This window comes from Geotrypetes seraphini, chromosome 1 (assembly GCF_902459505.1).
Source record: "Geotrypetes seraphini chromosome 1, aGeoSer1.1, whole genome shotgun sequence".
In the NCBI taxonomy this organism is placed as follows: domain Eukaryota; kingdom Metazoa; phylum Chordata; class Amphibia; order Gymnophiona; family Dermophiidae; genus Geotrypetes; species Geotrypetes seraphini.
Genome location: NC_047084.1, coordinates 320603322 through 320624211, shown reverse-complemented (window position 1 = coordinate 320624211; position 20890 = coordinate 320603322). Strand labels below are relative to the sequence as shown.

Sequence of the window (20890 nt, the reverse complement as noted above, 5' to 3'; positions counted from 1 at the left end):
AAAGATACTTTGAATAGGGAATTAAATTCTAGGTAGCTTGTGCTTTTTGCTGATATGAAGGAGGCGAGTAGATCCAACTGATAGCCCTTTTCGTGTGTGTGTTTGAGGTCTAGCTCATTTAAGAGGTCAAGGAATTTCAAGGTTTGAGAGTTTGAGGTTGAGTCTAAATGGAGGTTGAGGTCTCCTATGATGAAAGTGGAGTCATACTGTACCATGGCACTAGAAATCTCTTAAAAGCTTACAAATAGGGAGCCATAAATCAAAAAGATTGATTCAGATTGTTACTATTGCATTGTTAGCAGGGCCACAAATGGGTGGCTAATTCAAAGAGATGATTCTGTATACCTGCATACATTTAACAATACAATAGAAGAAAAACTTTCAGCATGGGAAGGGAGGGAGAGGAAATGCTACAGTTTGCCCTGGCACATTAGTATCCTTAATTATATTGTGGAATTCCCCGGCTTGCACAAGATTCCAAAACCTGACCCACCGGTTTTCTACTGCTCATAGTCTAATATGCTGATCTTCTTAAGGTTAATTTTTGGGTTAACTCTCATTCACTTGTGTTTATTTGCCAGTCAACGCAATGGAAAGGAGAGAGGGGGGGGGTGGAGAAAAGCAACCAAATGCAATCCAATAATATCACACTAATCTTTAGCCACACTCAGGCTGACCAAATCAGTAACGTCTCAATTTAAAAAACGTCTGTAACTGCCAGCTTAGAACAACTAAAAGCATTTGTTTGTCACTCGCTAGGGGTAATACTTTTGTTGCTGTATTCATCACAGAGTAAATTGAAAGAGAAAAGTAAGAAATGTCAGGGTTCATTTCATAAAAACAATACGATGAAACCTTTCATCCAATGTGTTGTGGCGGCCAAAAAAGCAAACAGGATGCTAGGAATTATTAAAAAATGGATTGTTAACAAGACTAAGAATGTTATAATACCCCTGTATCGCTCCATGGTGCAACCTCTTCTGGAGTATTGCATTCAATTCTGGTCTCCTTATCTCATGAAAGATATAGTGGTGCTAGAAAAGGTTCAAAGAAGAGCGACCAAGATGGTAAAGGGGATGGAACTCCTCTCGTGTGAGGAAAGACTAAAATGGTTAGGGCTCTTCAGCTTGGAAAAGAGACGGCTGATGGGGGCGATATGATTGAAGTCTACAAAATCCTGAGTGGAGTAGAACAGTTACAAGTGCAAATATTAGGGGACACTCGATGAAGTTACACGGAAATACTTTTAAAACCAAGATTGTTAATCTGTTTGCACTATGTATTTGATTTCAAAAATTAATAAAGAATTTATAGGAGAAACACTGATGTATACCACTGTGATCTTGCTATTGTAAGCTAAGAGGTATAGCAATAAACTACTGTATAAACTATTAAAAAAAACAAAAAAACAATAGAAGGAAAAAAATTTTCACTGGAACGCGTTGCCAGAGGTTGTGGTAAGAGAGGATAGGATAGCTGGTTTTAAGAAAGGCTTGGACAATTTCCTGGAGGAAAAGTCCATAGTCCATTTTTGAGAAAGACATGGGGGAAGCCACTGCTTGCCCTGTATCAGTAGCATAAAATGTTGCTACTCTTTGGGTTTTGGCCAGGTACTAGTGACCTGGATTGGCCACCGTGAGAACAGGTTACTGGGCTTGATGGACCATTGGTCTGACCCAGTAAGGCTATTCTTATGTTCTTAGAATAATCACCACAGAGCACTTAACTGCCAACATCTTATATGGTCAGGTTTTCCTCATAAAAACACCGAGGAAGAGGAGAAGAGATGTGGGTATAAATATAGACAGCATGCTGCCAGTGACGCCTTTTAATACTTTTATCAGATGCCAGCAGAAATATATGGTAAAAAAGTTTTTGAAAAATATTACCTGGATCTGGAATGAAACTGCATTAGTGCTCTTGAAAGGGTTCACACTGCTTGGAATGCAAACAAACCATATTCCTTCATTTATCCAATGTCTATGAGGCAGAGTAGTGAAGACGCAGGAGGACTGTGATCATCAGCAACGTGATATAAACACACTTGTGAAATGGACTGCGACATGGCAGATGAGGTTCAACATGGATAAGTGTAGGGCAGGGCTGCCCAAGTCCGGTCCTCGAGATCTACTGGCAGGCTAGATTTTCAGGATATCCACAATGAATATGCATGAGAGAGATTTGCCCGCACTGCCTTCTTGATATGCAAATCTCTCTCATGCATGTTCATTGTGGATATCCTGAAAACCTGGCCTGCCAGTAAATATCGAGGACCGGACTTAGGCAGCCCTGGTGTAGGGTGATGCATGTCAATAACACAAATCTTATACACGAATACAGGATGTCCGGGGTGGTACTTGGAGAGACCCCCAGGAAAGAGACTTGGGAGTACTGGTCGACAAGTCAATGAAGCTGTCCGCGCAATGCAAGGCAGCGGCGAAAAGGGCGAACAGAATGCTAGGAATAATTAAGAAGGGAATCACGAACAGATCGAAGAAGGTTATCATGCCGCTGTACCGGGCCATGGTACGCCTCACCTGGAATACTGCATCCAGCACTGGTTGCCGTACATGAAGAAGGACATGGTACTACTCGAAAGAGTCCAGAGAAGAGCAACTAAAATGGTAAAGGGGCTGGAGGAGTTGCCGTACAGCGAGAGATTAGAGAAACTGGGCCTCTTCTCCCTTGAAAAGAGGAGACTGAGAGGGGACTTGATAGAAACATTCAAAATACTGAAGGAAATAGACTTAATAGATAAAGACAGGTTGTTCACCCTCTCCAAGGTAGGCTAAACGAGAGGTTATCTCTCTAAAGTTAAAAGGGAATAGATTCTGTACAAATGTAAGGATGTTCTTCACCCAGAGAGTGGTGGAAAACTGGAATGCTCTTCCAGAGACTGTTATAGGAGAAAACACCCTCCAGGGATTTAAGACAAAGTTAGACAAGTTCCTGTTGAACCGGATCGTATGCAGGTAGGACTGGTCGCAGGGCACTGGTCTTAGAACTGGAGGCCACCGCGAGAGCGGATTGTTGGGTACGATGGACCACTGGTCTGATCCAGCAGCGGAAAATTCTTATGTTCTTATTAACCTCGCCATGAATAAGAAGGAAACGCAAAAATATATTGCTTTACTGGAAGAACTTATCCAAGGTAGAGTTCATGGTATGGTGGAACACAGTATGTATCACTACTAAATTTGAAAGGGTGATTGCAGAAAAACATCATTCCACCAGCTCATTCCTTAAAATCTGGAGTCCTGTCCAAACTTACTGTGATAACCTCCTCTTCTACGAAACCGCGCTACCGTTTTTTAGCACAGAGAGCCACGCTGAATGGCCCACGCTGCTCCCGACGCTCACTGAGTTCCTATGAGCGTTGGGAGCAGCGTGGGCATTCAGCGCGGCTCCCCGCGCTAGAAACTGCTAGTGCAGTTTCATAGAACAGGGGGTTAGACCACTGACAAATAGTAATTCAGAGCATGCTGCACAATATATATATTAATCACCTCTTTTTTAGATTAAGTTAATACGTAATACTCATTGGAAGTTTATTACATGTTCACATATATACCCTTCACTGATAATGTGTGTACTGACCCTACTATATATATATATATATATATATATATATATATATATATATATATATATATATATATAGTTGTATTTATTAGACATAAAATAACTGTTTTTTGGTTGGTTTGTTTTTTGTATATATCACCCATGATTTGAACAGTTGGATTGTTTTATGTCCTAGATAATATCTGTATATCTTGTTAATTATCATATAAAATTAATCAAAATACTTGAAAATAAAAAAGAAGGAAACGCAATGTTCAGACTATTTTCAGCAAAGAAAGGGAAAGGGGATGGGATTTGATATACCACCTTTCTGTGGTCACAATCAAAGCAGTTTGCATATTATATGTACCCCAACTTCTCCTTCCCTAGGCAAGTCTAGCTGGTGGTGCTTATTCCAACTCCAGACATCTATCTCACTGGAAAAAAAAAATTACCTTTTCAAGTATTGACCTATTTCTCACACTTTGGCTAAAACTCCCTCACTTAGGCCTGCTCTCTCCTCTCCTGATTATAATCAATCTAAGTCTCTCCATAGGCAGTTTCCTGTCAACCTGGAGGTTAGCAAGTATTCGCCCAATCCTTAAAAAAGCCCTCACTTGACCCCTCATATACAGTTGATTAGAACTGTTTCAAACCTATGTTTTATGTCCGAAATCCTAGAAAAGATAGTTTTCACTCAACTCTCCTCTTTCTGTGAAAAAATCTTTCACGCTTCACCCAGGCCTAGAGAGTCAGGATTCCGAGCCCAACATAGCATAGAAATTTTGATAACCACCTTGAGGGATACTCCCATCTTGACGACATCATATTATATTGGCAATCTTACTAGAGCTAAGTGCCGCCTTAGATCTGATAGACCATCACCTTCTTCTTCAACATTTACAATTACACAGGTCAACACATCATTTTCATCACAGTTAATGTTGGTTGGGTTTTGTAGTATTTTTCATGCTGATTTCAAATCTGTGTTTAGTTTTTCACTAGCATGTCACATTTTTGTAATGAGGCTCATTATGTATAATTATAAACGTTAATTGGGCAATATATCATGCATTATAGGATAAACGTATAAAGAGAGTTAACAACAGATGTCTTTGTTTTTTTATGCTACAGACGGTGATTAATATCGAACTTTATCATGCCAAGACATTGTACTAATCATTCAGATAGTTTCTTTTACATCTGTGGTTCATTCACGATGAAAGCACAACATCGCCCAATTACTGTAGATCTGAAGACGGTATGCCAATTGAACTTTGGCTGTCTACTGGCTCAATCAATGAAAGGTAGCAATGTCATTTGTAATCCCAATGATATGGAGGGAACCGCAAGACCATATTAAAGATTGCTACTTTTGCCTTGTGAACACAAGTGGATTCTCAGCTAAAACTAAGCACAAAATTATAAATCCTACTCTGGATTCTGCTATTAGAGGAGGAGACTGAGAGGGGACATTATCGAAACGTTCAAGATACTGAAGGGAATAGACTTCGTAGATAAAAACAGATTGTTCACCTTCTCCAAGGTAGGAAGAACGAGAGGGCACTCTCTAAAGCTGAAGTGGGATAGATTCCATACAAACGTAAGGAAGTTCTTCTTCACCCAGAGAGTGGTAGACAACTGGAACGCTCTTCCGCAGTCTGTTATAGGGGAAAACACCCTCCAGGATTCAAGACAAAGCTGGGCAAGTTCCTGCTAAACTGGAAAGTACGCAGGTGAGGCTGGACTCATTTAGAGCACTGGTCTTTGACCTGAGGGCCGCCATGTGAGTGGACTGCTGGGCAGGATGGACCACCGGTCTGACCCAGCAGCGGCAATTCTTATGTTCTCACTGCCTTTCCTGTACCTCCACAAGATGGACTTGCTTCTGTGGAACATGATGAGGAATGTGATGATGATGCAGTAGCTGGTCACAATCCAGAATTATCTGATCCTGATGATATGAATGATGAAGATTCAGAACCAGAGACCTTTACACAAGCTGAGCTCAATGATCTTATTCGTGATCTATATCTTTCAAAAGAAAAAGCAGAACTTCTTGCTTCAAGGCTTAAGCAAAAGCACATGCTTGCAAAAGATGCTAATATAACTCATTACAGAAAAAGGAATTATAACTTAACAACATTCTTCACTGTAAATGGTTCATTGTGCTTTTGACATGACATCAACGGGCTCTTCAACAGTTTGTCACAAGTGCATTGTCCAGATGAATGGCGTCTCTTCATTGATTCTTCACAGAGAAGCTTGAAGGCAGTGTTACTGCACAACGGAAATTCCAAACCAAGTATACCAATTGCCCATTCTGCTCATCTAAAGGAGTCTTATGAGAATATGAAGAATTTACTAGAAGTAATCAATTATAAAACACACCAGTGGAACATCTGTGGTGATCTGAAGGTCATTGACATGCTAATGGGAATGCAAGGAGGATTCACTAAATACTGCTGTTTCCTGTGCTTATGGGATAGCAGATCTACAGAAGGAAGGGGTAAAATGCGGACCTCATGGATCTCAACTGCAGGTCCTTAAAAATCTTCATTTGACAGCTGAGATTTCATATTTCACGCATGCAGGTTCGAGTTTCAGCCCCTCATTCCACCGCTATATCTGTTGCTGACAGTTTTTATTAATAACACTTCAGCTAAGGGAGTTCTGATGGACCCAAATTTTTCTACCTCCCTATGCTGAGACTAAAAGTGGCAAAACTTTTGCCCTGAGGTCAAAACTTTTGCCCTGCACACAAACCTCAGCTGTCAAAAAATGAAGATTTGGTCCACGAGGTCCGCGTTTTACCCCTTCCCATCTACAGCTGAACATTTTGTCAAGCATGTCTGGCAGCTGAGGGATACCTTTAACCCATGGATAAGCAGCGTGAAATTTATGCCTGGACGTCCAAATGCCAATTTTCATAACTGTCTTTCTGGACATCTTGCAAGGCATCCAACCTGCTGTGTGTTCAAGACTAAAGGGAGCATATTAGAGGCGTGTTCTGGATGGGCTTTAGGAGGGCTTAGACTTACATAGAAACATAGAAAATTGGACATCTTGTGGTGATAATCAAACCTTTTCCAATATGTCCTGGATGGAACTTAGACGTTCTGAGCTAGACCTTTTTTAAAAACATCTAAGTGCCAAAAAGGTACCCAAACTGACCAGATGAAAATTGGACTCCCTCAGTGGTCACTAAGCCCCTCCCACTCCACAAAGCACAGTTACTTACCGTAACAGGTGTTATCCAGGGACAGCAGGCAGATATTCTTTACGCATGGGTGACGTCACCGACGGAGCCCCGGTACGGACCTTTTTAACTAGAAAGTTCTAGTTGGCCGCACCGCGCGTGCGCGAGTGCCTTCCCGCCCGACGGAGGAGTGCGTGGTCCCCAGTTAAGATAAGCCAGCTAAGAAGCCAACCCGGGGAGGTGGGAGGGACGTAAGAATATCTGCCTGCTGTCCCTGGATAACACCTGTTACGGTAAGTAACTGTGCTTTATCCCAGGACAAGCAGGCAGCATATTCTTTACGCATGGGTGACCTCCAAGCTAACAGAGAGGGCGGTGGGAGGTTGGCCATTAAGAAAATAAATTTTGTAATACAGATTGGCCAAAGTGCCCATCCCGTCTGGAGAACGCATCCAGACAGTAGTGAGTAGTGAATGTGTTAACTGAGGACCAAGTGGCAGCCTTGCAGATTTCCTCAATAGGTGTGGAACGGAGGAAAGCAACAGAAGCAGCCATAGCTCTGACCCTGTGGGCCGTGACAGCACCTTCCAGTGACAGACCGGCCCGAGCATAGCAGAACGCAATACAGGCAGCAAGCCAGTTGGAGAGCGTCCGCTTAGAGACAGGACGACCTAGACGGTTGGGATCGAAGGTCAGAAAGAGCTGAGGGGACAAGCGGTGAGCCCTGGTACGGTCAAGGTAGTAAGCAAGGGCCTGCTTACAATCCAGCGTGTGCAAAGCCTGTTCCCCAGGATGAGAATGAGGTTTTGGGAAAAAGACAGGCAACACAATGGACTGGTTGAGGTGAAAAGCCGAGAGCACCTTGGGAAGGAATTTAGGATGTGTCCGCAGAACCACCTTGTCGTGATGAAAAACAGTGAACGGTGGATCGGCGACCAGTGCATGCAGCTCACTAACCCTCCTGGCAGAGGTGATGGCAATGAGGAAAAGCACCTTCCATGTGAGAAGTTTGAGCGAAGCTGTGGCAAGAGGCTCAAAAGGAGGTTTCATGAGGGCTGATAAAACCACATTCAGGTCCCAGACGACAGGAGGAGGCTTCAGAGGTGGTTTGACATTGAAGAGGCCCCTCATGAATCGGGAAACGAGAGGATGAGCCGTGAGAGGTTTCCCAAGGATAGGCTCGTGAAACGCAGTGATGGCACTGAGGTGTACTCTGATGGAGGTAGACTTGAGGCCAGCCTCGGACAGAGAGAGCAAATAGTCCAGTACAGTTTCCACCGCCAAGGAGGTGGGATTGTGATGATGTAGGAGACACCAGGAGGAAAACCTGGTCCACTTCTGATGGTAACATTGAAGAGTGGCCGGTTTCCTGGAGGCATCCAAAATGCGACGTACAGGCTGAGATAGATTAGCTGGAGAGGTCAGCCCAAGATAAACCAAGCTGTCAGGTGGAGCGAAGACAGATTGGGATGTAGTAGAGACTGATGCTGCTGCGTAAGTAGAGTAGGAAACACAGGAAGAGGAATGGGCTCCCTGGAGCTGAGCTGAAGCAGGAGGGAAAACCAGTGTTGACGAGGCCACCGCGGAGCGATGAGAATCATGGTGGCCCTGTCCCTGCGGAGCTTGGATAAGGTCCGCAACATCAGAGGCAGAGGAGGAAAGGCATAGAGGAACCGATCCGTCCAGTCGAGCAGGAATGCATCCGGGGCCAGACGATGAGGGGAGAAGAGTCTGGAACAGAACTGGGGCAGCTGATGGTTGTGAGGAGCTGCAAAGAGGTCCACTTGCGGAGTGCCCCAGCGAGCAAAGATGGAGTGGAGCGTGGAAGGGTCCAGAGTCCACTCGTGAGGTTGAAGGATGCGGCTGAGATCGTCGGCCAGGGAGTTCTGTTCGCCCTGGATATAGACAGCCTTGAGGAAGAGATTGCGGGCTGTGGCCCAGGTCCAGATGCTGAGCCGCCTTGCTTGTTTATGTAATACATGGCGACTTGATTGTCTGTGCACAGGAGAAGAACCTGAGGATGGAGAAGGTGCTGGAAGGCCTTGAGGGCATAGAACATGGCCCTGAGTTCCAGGAAGTTGATGTGATGCCGACGCTCCTGCTGGGTCCAAAGGCCCTGGGTGCGGAGATCTCCCAGGTGAGCTCCCCACGCATAGGGGGAGGCATCCGTGGTTATGGTCATGGAGTGAGGGGGTAGATGGAAAAGTAGACCCCTGGAAAGATTTGAGGAGTTCAACCACCATTGAAGAGATTGCTGAAGAGACGATGTCACAGAGATGGGATGAGAAAGAGGATCCGTGGTCTGTGACCATTGGTCGGCAAGAGACCATTGAGGTGTCCTGAGGTGGAGTCGTGCTAGAGGGAGCACGTGGACTGTCGAGGCCATGTGTCCCAAAAGGACCATCATTTGTCGTGCTGGAAGGGAGTGGCGGAGGGTCACCTGACGACAGAGGTGGAGCAGGGCCCGTCGACGGTCGGAGGGAAGGAACGCCCTCATCAGGTTGGTGTCGAGAACTGCTCCAATGAACTGAAGTCGCTGTGTGGGAAGCAGATGCGACTTGGGGTAGTTGATCTCGAACCCCAAGAGATGGAGGAGAGAGATGGTGTGATGAGTGGCTTGTAGTACAAGCGGAGACGTAGGTGCTTTCACCAACCAGTCGTCCAAGTACGGAAACACCTGGAGGTCGTGAGTCCTGAGGAAGGCCGCCACTACAATAAGGCATTTCGTGAACACTCTGGGTGAAGAGGCAAGGCCAAAAGGAAGCACTCTGTACTGATAGTGACGGTGCTGTATCTGAAATCTTAGGTAGCGACGTGAAGTCGGATTGATTGGGATGTGAGTGTAGGCCTCTTTGAGGTCCAGGGAACATAGCCAGTCGTGCCGAGAGAGCAGAGGGTAAAGCGTGGCAAGGGAGAGCATTCTGAATTTCTCCTTGACCAGACATTTGTTGAGGTCCCTGAGATCTAGAATGGGACGAAGGTCTCCTGTCTTTTTGGGAACCAGGAAGTAGCGGGAGTAGAATCCCTGACCCCGTTGTTCCGGAGGTACTTCTTCGATGGCATTGAGAAGAAGGAGGGATTGGACCTCCCTCAGGAGGAGGGGGGTTTGCGAGGAGTGAGAAGCAGACTCTACAGGAGGATTGTCTGGTGGTAGCGTCTGGAAGTTGAGAGAGTAGCCGTGGCGAATGATGTTGAGGACCCACTGGTCCGATGTGATGACCTCCCAACGGCTGAGGAAGATGTGGAGCTGACCTCCGATTGGTTGAGGAAGAGGCAATGAAGGCGGGAGACTGGCTATGCCCTGGAGAGAAGAGTCAAAAGGGCTGAGATGGCTTGGCAGGAGGAAGAGGCTTGGCAGGTTGGTTGGACTGAGTACGAGCCTGGTTGTGGTGTTGTTGCTGACGGGGCCGCCTAGGTTGTTGTGGAGGTGGAATGAGCGGCCTTCCAGAGAACCTGCGCTGGTAGGAGGACTGTGGTCTGTAAGGGCGAGCAGGTGGGGCCTTTTTCTTAGGCTTTATTAGGGTGTCCCATCTGGTCTCATGGGCTGAGAGCTTTTGGGTGGTGGTATCCAGAGACTCCCCAAATAATTCATCCCCAAGACAGGGAGTGTTGGCCAGTCGGTCTTGATGGTTGATGTCCAAATCGGAGACCCTCAGCCACGCCAGGCGGCGCATAGCCACAGCAATGGCAGATGCACGGGAGGTGAGCTCAAAGGAATCATATATAGAGCGCACCATAAATTTTCTCAGTTGGAGCAGGCTGGATATTTGTTGTTGGAACATGGGGACCTTGCGGTCCGGAATGTACTTCTGCAGGGCGGAGAGTTGAAGGACCAGATGTTTCATGTAGAATGAAAAATGGAATGAATAATTATTGGCCCTGTTAGCAAGCATGGCATTCTGATAAAGTCGCTTGCCAAATTTGTCCATTGTTTTGCCCTCTCTGCCAGGAGGGGTGGAGGCATAAACACTGGAGCCCTGCGTCTTTTTTAAAGTGGACTCCACCAGGAGAGACTCGTGTGGCAACTGGGATTTGTCAAATCCTGGGATTGGTATGACCCTATACAGACTATCCAGTTTACGGGGGGCCCCAGGGACAGTAAGCGGGTTCTCCCAGTTTTTATAAAAAGTTTCCCGTAGGATGTCATGTACGGGTAACTTCAGGAACTCTTTGGGAGGCTGATCAAAATCTAATGCCTCCAAAAAAGCTTGTGACTTCTTAGAGTCAGACTCCAGGGGGAGAGATAGAGCCGCTGACATCTCTCTGAGGAATCTAGAAAAAGAAGATTGCTCAGGTTTAGATGTGGCATCGGGGGCTGAGGGCTCCTCGTCCGACGACGACGCATCCTCGTCGGTACCGGGAGGGGATTCTTCCCACAAGTCCGGGTCTCTGACATCGGTGTGTGCGTGCCGAGATACCGGTGTGGAAGGCTCGGTATGGTGGGTCTTAGACAGAGACTTGCCCGAGCGTACCGAGATGGTACCGGGGGATGAAGACCGGTGTCGGTCTCGGTCCCGGGAAGAACGGTGCCGGTCAGGGTCACGGGGAGACCGGTGCCCTGCCCGGTCCCGAGGAGGATCGGCCGTCGCCTGGGCTTGAGTCACTGGATGGAGATGTGACGCCGAAAGAAGAGGCATGGACGAGTCCAAAGGTACCAATGGAGTGGATACCGGTTGGACGGTGCGGGGCTCAGGCCGGTCTGGTACCAAAAGGAGCGGTGCCAATATAGAGGGCAAGAGCTGCTGAAGTTGCTGTTGCAGCTGTTCTTGCAACTTGTCTTGGAGGATGGCCGCGATGCGGTCATCCAGGGGTGGCACCGGAGCCGCTTTTTTCTGCTTCGGCTCCATAGGTGCCGCTCCACGCCCCGGCGATGAGGAGGCCGAAGATGAGGCACTCACCGAAATCGGGGCGGAGCGTTTTTTGGGTCGGCGTGGAGCCGAAAGGGCGGGTGTCGCCACCGAGGTGGGAGGGCGCTCAAGGGTGGAAGGCTTCTTAGCCGGCTTACCTGGCGCCAGCGGCGCCGATGACGGATCAGGCGGTGTCGAAGTGGTCGGTGCCGATTTGGTCGGTGCCGCAGATGAAGAAGTCGCGTCCATTGCAGAGCCGGTACCGAAAAGTAGATTCTGCTGGATTTGGCGATTCTTTAGTGTGCGTTTTTTAAGAGTGGCACAGCGGGTGCAGGTGTCCGCCCGATGCTCAGGCCCCAAACACTGTAAACACCAATTGTGTGGGTCAGTGAGGGAGATCGGGCGTGCACACCGCTGGCACTTCTTAAAACCTGGCTGCGGGGGCATGAATGGAAACACGGCCTCCGCAAAATCAAACCCGGAGGCCTGGATAGTGACAACAGGCCCCGCCGGGGCAGGAACGAAAAGTAAAGGAAAAAACAAGTATATTTTTTTTTTTTTTTTTAACAGAATATAAGAAAATAAGAAAGCACCCGAAGGTGAAAAACCGAAAAAATACGCGAGCGGGAAGGCAAAAAGTTATTTTCAACGTCCGTTGAAAAAACACGCGTCTTCTTCGCTCCGCGGAAACGAAGAAACTGGGGACCACGCACTCCTCCGTCGGGCGGGAAGGCACTCGCGCACGCGCGGTGCAGCCAACTAGAACTTTCTAGTTAAAAAGGTCCGTACCGGGGCTCCGTCGGTGACGTCACCCATGCGTAAAGAATATGCTGCCTGCTTGTCCTGGGATAAAGATCAGAATAAAACAATGCATACCTGTCTCATACTGCAGCATCTGGTATGGAAAAGCTTAGTAGAGCTGCACACAGGTGTCTTAAGTTGAATGGTGGGTGGGCTAATGAGCCATAGAGAGGAGGACCCAGGCCCATAAGCCACTCTAACCACTACATTTATGGTGGAAAGTGTAACCAAAACCCTCCAAAATCCTATTATACTGCCATATAGGTGCCACCTGCAGCCATAAGGGCTATTGGGGTGGTAGTCAGGTGAGTATAGTAGGTTTTGGGGAAGTACTGGAGGGCTCATCATACATTATAAGAGGGTTATGGTGAGATGTACGCCTGGCACTCTTTATGTGAAGTTCACAGTAGTGCCCTCTAAGGTGTTCCACTGCTTTGTTGGAATGCCTGTTGGTCAGTCCATTACAATGTTGGCTCCTCCCATGTCCAAATGGTCTGGATATGGACATTTTGCATGTGGACATTTCTGTGGTCAAAAGGAGGGAAAAAAATTAGGCGTCCTAATATTAGATGTCCTGTTAGCAAAGACTAGGTAGACAATTTAAAAAAAAAAAAAAAAAAAAAAAGTTAGGGGACGTCTAGCGGTTTTTTCAGTTTTGAAAATGAGCATTTGGACGTCTTGCGGGAAACATCCAAAGTCAGACTTAAGATGTCCTATTAAAAATGTCCCTCTGTGTGTCAGGAGTGGTTGAATTGAAGGGAACAGGGAGTTTGGTGTGCATTTCAATAAGTTTACTCTTTTATTTTTTTTTTATAAATCTTTATTGATTTTTAAACTTTGACAATGCAATACAATTATCTGAACATAAATATTTCATAAAACGCATTATTAAACATACAATTTATACTCATTTTCTCTCCCCTTACCAAATTACTACAATAAGACAAATTATGTAATTATAATATTATAATTAAGTATTTTAATAAACAAAATATATTTCCCTCCCCCCTCCTTCCCCTGGATGTGTAAGGAATTCTACCAACCTCAAAAAAAAAAAAAAATAAATAAACACATTACAATTATTATGATGTTACAAATATGGAGGGGCATAATCGAAAGGGACGTCTAAGTCCGTTTATGTCCATCTCGCAAGTCGTCCAAAGTTAAAAAGAGCCTAAGACACATTTTCAAAAGATACGTCCAACTTTTTTTTACTTTCGAAAATCGTCTAATTATATGTCCTGCCGATCTGATCGTCCAAGCCACTAAATCGTCTATCTTTATACCACATTTCCGTCCAACTTTCCGTCCAAGTTCAAAATGCCTAGAACAAGCCCTGTTGGACGTGGGAGAGGTCTGCAGAGTCATGGGCTGCACACCCAGACATGGCACCTAAATAGTGGGGTACCTTACAGGGCACTGCTGTGAACTTCACAAAAAGGGTTCCATGGCTTCTCCTCACTACAGCTCCCTTATAGGTGACGGTGAGCCCCCCAAACCACCTGCAGAATCCCCTAGACCCACATATCTCCCACCCCAATAGCCCTTATGGCTGCAGGAGCCACTTATATTCCAGTACAAAGGGTTTTGGGGGGTGTATAGGGGAGTGCACATGTTTAAGTATCAATGCAGTGATTATAGGGGCTTATGGGCATGTGTCCTACTCTCCATGGGTCCCTAACCCACCCCCAAGACGACTTAAGCTGCCTCGGGGCTGGCAGACTAGTCTTTCCTATGCCAGGCGGCCAGGTGGTGATGGTCTGTAGGCTGAAATTTAAAGTTATGAATAAAATTTTTATGGGGGGGGGGTTGGTGACCACTGGGGTAGTGTATGGGGGTCTGTGTTATGTGTTTTCAGTGCTTATCTTGTGAGTTTAGGTGGGTTTTTGTGACTTAGACCATGTTTTACATGGTTTAAGTCACAACGTCCAAGTTCCGTCTAGGCTCTGTTGTTAAACTTTTGGTTTTACATGCTGTACAACTAAGTCTAAGCCGACCCATGTCCCACCCAACTCCCGTCCTCGACATACTTCCCGAAATGCCCCATTTAGCTTTGGACGTTGAGCGTCACTATGAAGGCCTAAGTCATTTTTAAATACGTCCAAAACCCGGTTTTATTATTGGCGCTTGGACGTTTTTGAGAAATGTTCGTCCAAGTGCCAACTTAGGCCGGTTTTTGGACGTTTTTCTCTTTTGATTATGAGCCCCATAGTCAATGGACTCCACACTGTTAAACCCCAAACACTCTGCATTCATTTCAATAGGTTTATTCTTAAAATGTTCAGCGAGATGCTGAGCTGATGGGAGAGTGGGATTGTTGATTCTAGTTTTGTGCTTTGTGGTGAGCATTTTGAGAATCTTGTATAGCAGTGGTCCCCAACCCTGTCCTGGAGGACCACCAGGCCAATCGGGTTTTCAGGATAGTCCTAATGAATATGCATGGAGCGGATTTGCATGCCTGTCACTTCCATTATATGCAAATCTCTCTCGTGTATATTCATTAGGGCTGGCCTGTAAACCCGATTGGCTTGGTGGTCCTCCAGGACAGGGTTGGGGACCACTGTTCTATAGAGTTGGTGAAGTAGGGGCTTTGGGGATTTGCATAGAATAGTACCTTTTCTTGACATTGAGAACAGCAGATTTGTCTGTCTGAGTTGTATCTTTTAGTGTAATAAATCGGAGGTGGACAAGGGTTCTTTAAATTTAAATGAACAGGATGACGGATGAGTCCCGATGGGTACTAGACCAGTGGTTCCCAACCCTGTCCTGGAGGACCGCCAGGCCAGTCGGGTTTTCAGGATAGCCCTAATGAATATGCATGAGAGAGATCTACATATAATGGAGGTGCCAGGTATGCAAATCTGCTCCATGCATATTCATTAGGGCTATCCTGAAAACCCGACTGGTCTGGGGGACCTCCAGGACAGGGTTGGGAACCAATGTGCTAGAGTGTCAAAACATGAGAGAGGCATTTTCAAAATAGCATCTAAAAGCAAAAAAACAAACAAACCTCAAAACAAAAAACTTCCGGCACATAGAGGTCCTTTTATTAAGGCACATTAACCGATTTAGCGCACACTAAAGATTAGCATGCATTAAATGCTAAGGCATCCATTATATTCTATGACCATTTTAGCATTTAGCACGCACTAAATCAGTTAACGCAGTGGTTCCCAACCCTGTCTTGGAGGACTACCAGGCCAATCGGATTTTCAGGCTAGCCCTAATGAATATGCATGGCTCAGATTTGCATGCCTCTCACTTCCATTATATGCAAATCTCCCTCATGCATATTCATTAGGGCTAGCCTGAAAACCCGATTGGCCTGGTGGTCCTCCAGGACAGGGTTGGAAACCACTGGGTTAGCGCACCTTAATAAAAGGACCCCAAAATATATATTTTTAAAAATCTATTTCATAGCCATTTTTGAACAAGAAAAACATTGGGGTTTCCTGTTCATAAATATGTAAGAACATCCAAAATGAACAGCTATTTTACAAATTAAAATGTCCAAATTATGAACACCTAGAAGCAGGGACAAGGGCATCTGCCTGGCAGCATTTGTACATAGATGGTCACACTGGCATCCCTGCAGATCAGAGGGATAGCCTAGTGGTTAAAACCTCCCCCCTTCTCCTTTTTACAAAACCATGATAGCGGTTTTTAGCGCAGGCCAGCCCGCTAAATGCTCTCGCTGCTACCGATGCTATAGGAACTCTATGAGTGTCAGGAGCAGCGCAGAGCATTCAGTGCACCAGCCGCTATTATGGTTTTGTAAAAGGGGAGGTTAGTGAGGCGGAGTTTAATCCACTGCCCAGGGTCATATTCCACTGCAATTATGTTATTTTAAATGGTGAGCCCACCAGAAACAGGGAAATACCTATGACTGAATATCCAAGACCTCAATAGCCCTCAGACTTTCAGGTGTCTTTAATATTTAGGTACAGTAGATATATCTCTGGGTCTGGAGAGCTCCCAATTTAAATGGAATTTGAACCTAAGTTCCCAGGTTTACAGACTACTGCACTGCCCGCTAGGCTATTCTAAAGACCTGCTTGCAGCTGTGCTCAGAATGCCTATAATATAGTAGTCTTGGTTAACCGGCCTTTTGATTATCCGACTATCCGACTCTCCCACTATACCTCCTACCCCCCCCCCCCCCAAAAAATATGCATCCTACTCTTCTCACCCTCCCAAACAGATGCAGCTAAAGTTTCTCCCTACTCGTCTCAACTGTAGCCATGGGGAGGGGGCCTGGGCCCCTTTGTAGGCAAAACTGGCATCTGCTGCTATGGCTAGAGGGGATCCCGAGCCCCACCTTGCATGTAGGCAGGAGCAGTTAAGAAAATACCAGTAGATAATCTCTTCAGCTAATTTTCTGGTGCCTCAACCTGATGAAAAGTTGAAACATGGATTCACATCAGGAGAGGTGGCCATATTAACTGATCAACTGACAAATTGAATGATTAAAAATAAGCAAGATATGCAAAATATTCAACACAAAATGAAACATTTGGCTAGAATATGTGTATGAGAAATTCTGCTCATTTGGCAGTCTGAGGACCCATTTAAAAATTTTATTCAGAGACTGGTGTTATTTAGGGCTAGATTCACTAAAGCCCTCTTATCTGTCCGATCCGTGGCCTCATCTTTCCCGGGCGACCGATCCACCAAGCCTCCTCATGCAAATGACTCTGATCGGGGGCCCGCGGGTTAAAAGCAAGGGCTCGCACTGCGGGGAAGGGCAGCAAGAGCAGGAGCAGTCGGGGCGGCAAAAGCAGGAGAGGCAGAGAGCAGGGTTTTTCAGGGCTGGGATTTCAAGGTGGCAGAGAGCAGGAAAGAACATGAATGACTGGTCGCTTCTTTTTTGATCGGCCACCCCAGTTGCTAGGAAGTTCTTCTTTACCCAGCGTGTGGTGGACACCTGGAATGCGCTTCCAGAGGACGTAATAGGGCAGAGTACAGTACTGGGTTTTAAGAAAGAATTGGACAATTTCCTGCTGGAAAGGGGGATAGAAGGGTATAAATAGAGGATCACTGCACAGGTCCTGGACCTGTTGGGGCCGCCGCGTGAGCGGACTGCTGGGCACGATGGACCTCAGGTCTGACCCAGCAAAGACATTGCTTATGTTCTTATGTTGGTGCTCCTGAACAAGTTTAGTGAAGCGAGGCCCCTCCTACTTTGCATACCATTTCCCCTCATTTGCATGCCGCACATCGGATCGGGTGCGGGAGGAAGGTTAGTGAATTGGGTTGGGGTCGCAAAGTGGTCGGGACACGATCAGCGGGCTTAATGAATCTAGCCCTTAGGGCTCCTTTTACTAAGATGCGCTAGCATTTTTAGCGCGTTGCATCGCCACGCGTGCTAACCCCACGCTACGCGCCAAGAACTATCGCCAGCTCAATGGTGACATTAGCGTCTAGCGCGCGCGCTAAAACCACTAGCACAGCTTAGTAAAAGGAGCCCTTAGTGTTTGACTAATTTACTGATGTTTTTAAGCCAGTTTCATATACCCACAAAAACTATGTTTTTTTGAAATATCAACCAATAACACAAGCAAAACAAGTAATTGTTTGAAATTAAAAGTCTTCATGGTGCCTGCTAAAAAATAAAAGAAAATGAATTCAGAATACTCTGGGCTCTGTTTAAGACACTTATGTGGCAGTGGTGTCATGGTGTCAGAACTGTCTTTTGGAAAACCGAGTCTAAAGCGTGAAGTTCACGCTTAAAATTATCTTTCTCTTTCAGAGCACATTACATAGTAACATAGTAGATGACGGCAGATAAAGACCCGAATGGTCCATCCAGTCTGCCCAACCTGATTCAATTTAAATTTTTTAATTTTTTCTTCTTAGCTATGTCTGGGCAAGAATCCAAAGCTTTACCCGGTACCGTGCTCCTCAATTGTTCCTTTCCAATTAATCCACTCAAGTTACATATATAACAAGTAAATCAAGTTAGAAACATGCTCAGGAAAAGTTTAGAAAAAAAGACTCATCGTGACTACTTCCCAGCCTGGATGTCACAAAAGCTACTGACATTGTAACTCTACTGGTAAAACAGATTCACTATCTTAAAATCTCCTGCCCTCTTCTTATCAGATAGTAACACCTCACTCCCGTCTGTTTGTCCCATCGCTTGCTTTTTTGCTCCAGATGGATTTTACAGGTTTTTCCCTTTAAGTGCAACGTTGCCGTTCATTTGCACATTTTGGAAGATGCTTCCTACAACTGCGCATGAATCAGGCTAAAGAAAAACTCTCTAAATCACATTTTTAGGATCTTTTACTGTAGTTTTCCCGTAAACTAAATATTTTAGGGTCACGTTTATTGTTTCTACCTATGAAACACAGCCCTACTGGAAATCAGTCCACTGTATGGAGCGGATCTACTGTAATTTTTCTGTAAATCTTTAAAAAGTACTCTGCCAAACATTTTGAAAATTAATTCTTTTGAAGTTTTGCTATTTATCATTCGTAAATCATTCCCTGTTTATTTAATTGCTGTAAACCCAGTCGAGCTTTCTCAGAATGATGACTCGGTATACAAAGTTAAGGGGAAGGGGTAAAACACGGACCTCGCTGATCTAAACCCGTACGGCCTTAAAAATCTGAGGTCCGTGTCGGTCCGTGTCCATGGCGCTTGTAGTTTCTGTCGCTGACAGACCTTGATGAGATTTTTGCACTGACGGATCTGTCTCAGCATAGGGAGGGAAAATTGTTAGGATCCGTCAGCGCTAAAATCTCTTCCAGGTCTGTCAGAGCCAGAGACTCGTGCTGGAGTTTGGAGACTTCTTTTCCATAACGCATGTCCAAAACCTATGTCCCCGCTCTCTTGGCTTCTGCTCTGCCGCTCCAGCACTAGTCTCTGGCTCTGACAGACCTCGAAGAGATTTTTAGCGCTGACGGATCCTAACACTTTTCCCTCCCTATGCTGAGACGGATCCGTCAGCGCTAAAATCTCATCAAGGTCTGTCAGCGACAGAAACTACAAGCGCCACGGACACGGACCGACACGGACCTCAGATTTTTAAGGCCGTACGGGTTTAGATCCGCGAGGTCCGTGAGGTCAGCGTTTTACCCCTTCCCAAAGTTAAGCTTTAGTTTGGACAATTTCCATAGTCTCTTATTGAGAAAGACATGGGGGAAGCCACTTCTTGCCCTGGATCGATAGCATGCAATGTTGCTACTCTTTGGGTTTTGGCCAGGTACTAGGGACCTGGATTAGCCACCGTGAGAATGGGCTACTGGGCTTGATGGACCATTGGTCTGACCCAGGAAGTATGTTCTTAGGGGGCAAGATCAGAGCAGTTCTCCCTCCTCACCCTACTGCCCTTCTTACTTATCTTTTTTTGTTCAGTGCAACTGATGAGGGAATATGACAGCGGAGCCCCCTCCAAACTACCGCTAGGATCTCTCCCCCGGGAGGGTTTCAGGAAGAAAAAGCGTCGGTGGACCACGGCTGCTGACCTTACCTGGTTATAGTGCAGCTGCGAGTAGTTGCCGCCAAAGAGCTCCTCCCGTCCCGAAGAGGCTGCCCGCATCCCTAGGCTGTCCAGCAGAGAGCCGAGCCGGGCGGCGGAGAGGCTGCCGTTCTCGCCGTACAGCCGGAGCGCGTCCTGCGTGAACTCGTCCGCGGCGCTGTCCCTCTGCGCCGAGCCCTCGCCCGCCAGGCTGAGCCCGAGCGCGAGCGCGGTCACGAGGGAGCGGGCTGAGAAGAGCATGATGGATGGACCCCCGTCTCGGTCTGCCTCGCGCGCCGCCTGGGTTGAAGAAGTGGCGCGAGGGTGAAGCGACTGGACAGACTTTTGGAAGGGGGCGGGGCGGCTCACACAAAGGACTCCCAGGACCGTGCAAAAGCGCTTCTTTTATCTAGTCGGGGGCAGATGCAGCCAAACTCTCCGCAGGCCTGTGGACAGATAAGAGGGAGAGAAAAAGTTCACTTTTTTTTGCATCGGGCGGGGGTTAAGCGTTTAAAAAGCTCTGAGATTCGTTCCTGCCAACCTCTCGGCTCTTGCCAGTTACCCAGATGGACAAGGAAGAGGTTTTTACAAGTTTATTTATGGAACAACAGTGTCTCCCTTCTTGGATCCAGCAAGAGAACTCCTTATTCTAAAGCGCTTCTCTTTAGAACTCCTTCCACCTCCCCCCCCTTTCCTTCTCTAACAGCTGGAAACGGTTTCTTCTTGCACCTGCACTCACCCCATCCCCTGGAGAGCAGGGGAATGTAGTGGGCAGCCTGCTTAGCACTCTCACCTCTGCCTCTGTCCTTCTGTCCCCCATCCAGCTGCTGCCTCCCAGATAAGAGTTCCGGAGGAGGAGGAGCGGGAGGGGTGGAGGTGGGGATGGCCCTCACCCTAAAGCTGACCCCGCTCTGACCTTGAGCTGGGCACATGCCCCCTCATCTGCTGCATTTTGGACCGAGGGACGTTGCCCTGATTCTATGGTCCAGTGAACCATCGAATTACTTATAAAATAGCACT

At 46.5% G+C, this 20890-nt stretch overlaps 1 protein-coding gene across 2 annotated transcripts in view; it reads right to left on the bottom strand.

Moving 5' to 3' along the window:
* The window catches only part of SLC39A8 (solute carrier family 39 member 8), a 112824-nt gene extending 92139 nt beyond the window's left edge, over positions 1-20685 (bottom strand). Inside the window, exons 1-2 of one of the 2 annotated variants that reach the window (XM_033956899.1) lie at positions 20610-20685; positions 19883-20316 (exon numbers count right to left, since the gene is read on the bottom strand). In XM_033956899.1, the coding sequence (XP_033812790.1) occupies positions 19883-20131 (249 nt within the window). In that variant the 5' untranslated portion in view covers positions 20132-20316; positions 20610-20685. Of the gene's footprint in view, positions 1-19882; positions 20448-20609 lie in introns of those variants that run through there. The other variant, XM_033956907.1, reaches the window with a different exon arrangement.
* Between the last annotated feature and the right edge of the window lie 205 nt (positions 20686-20890).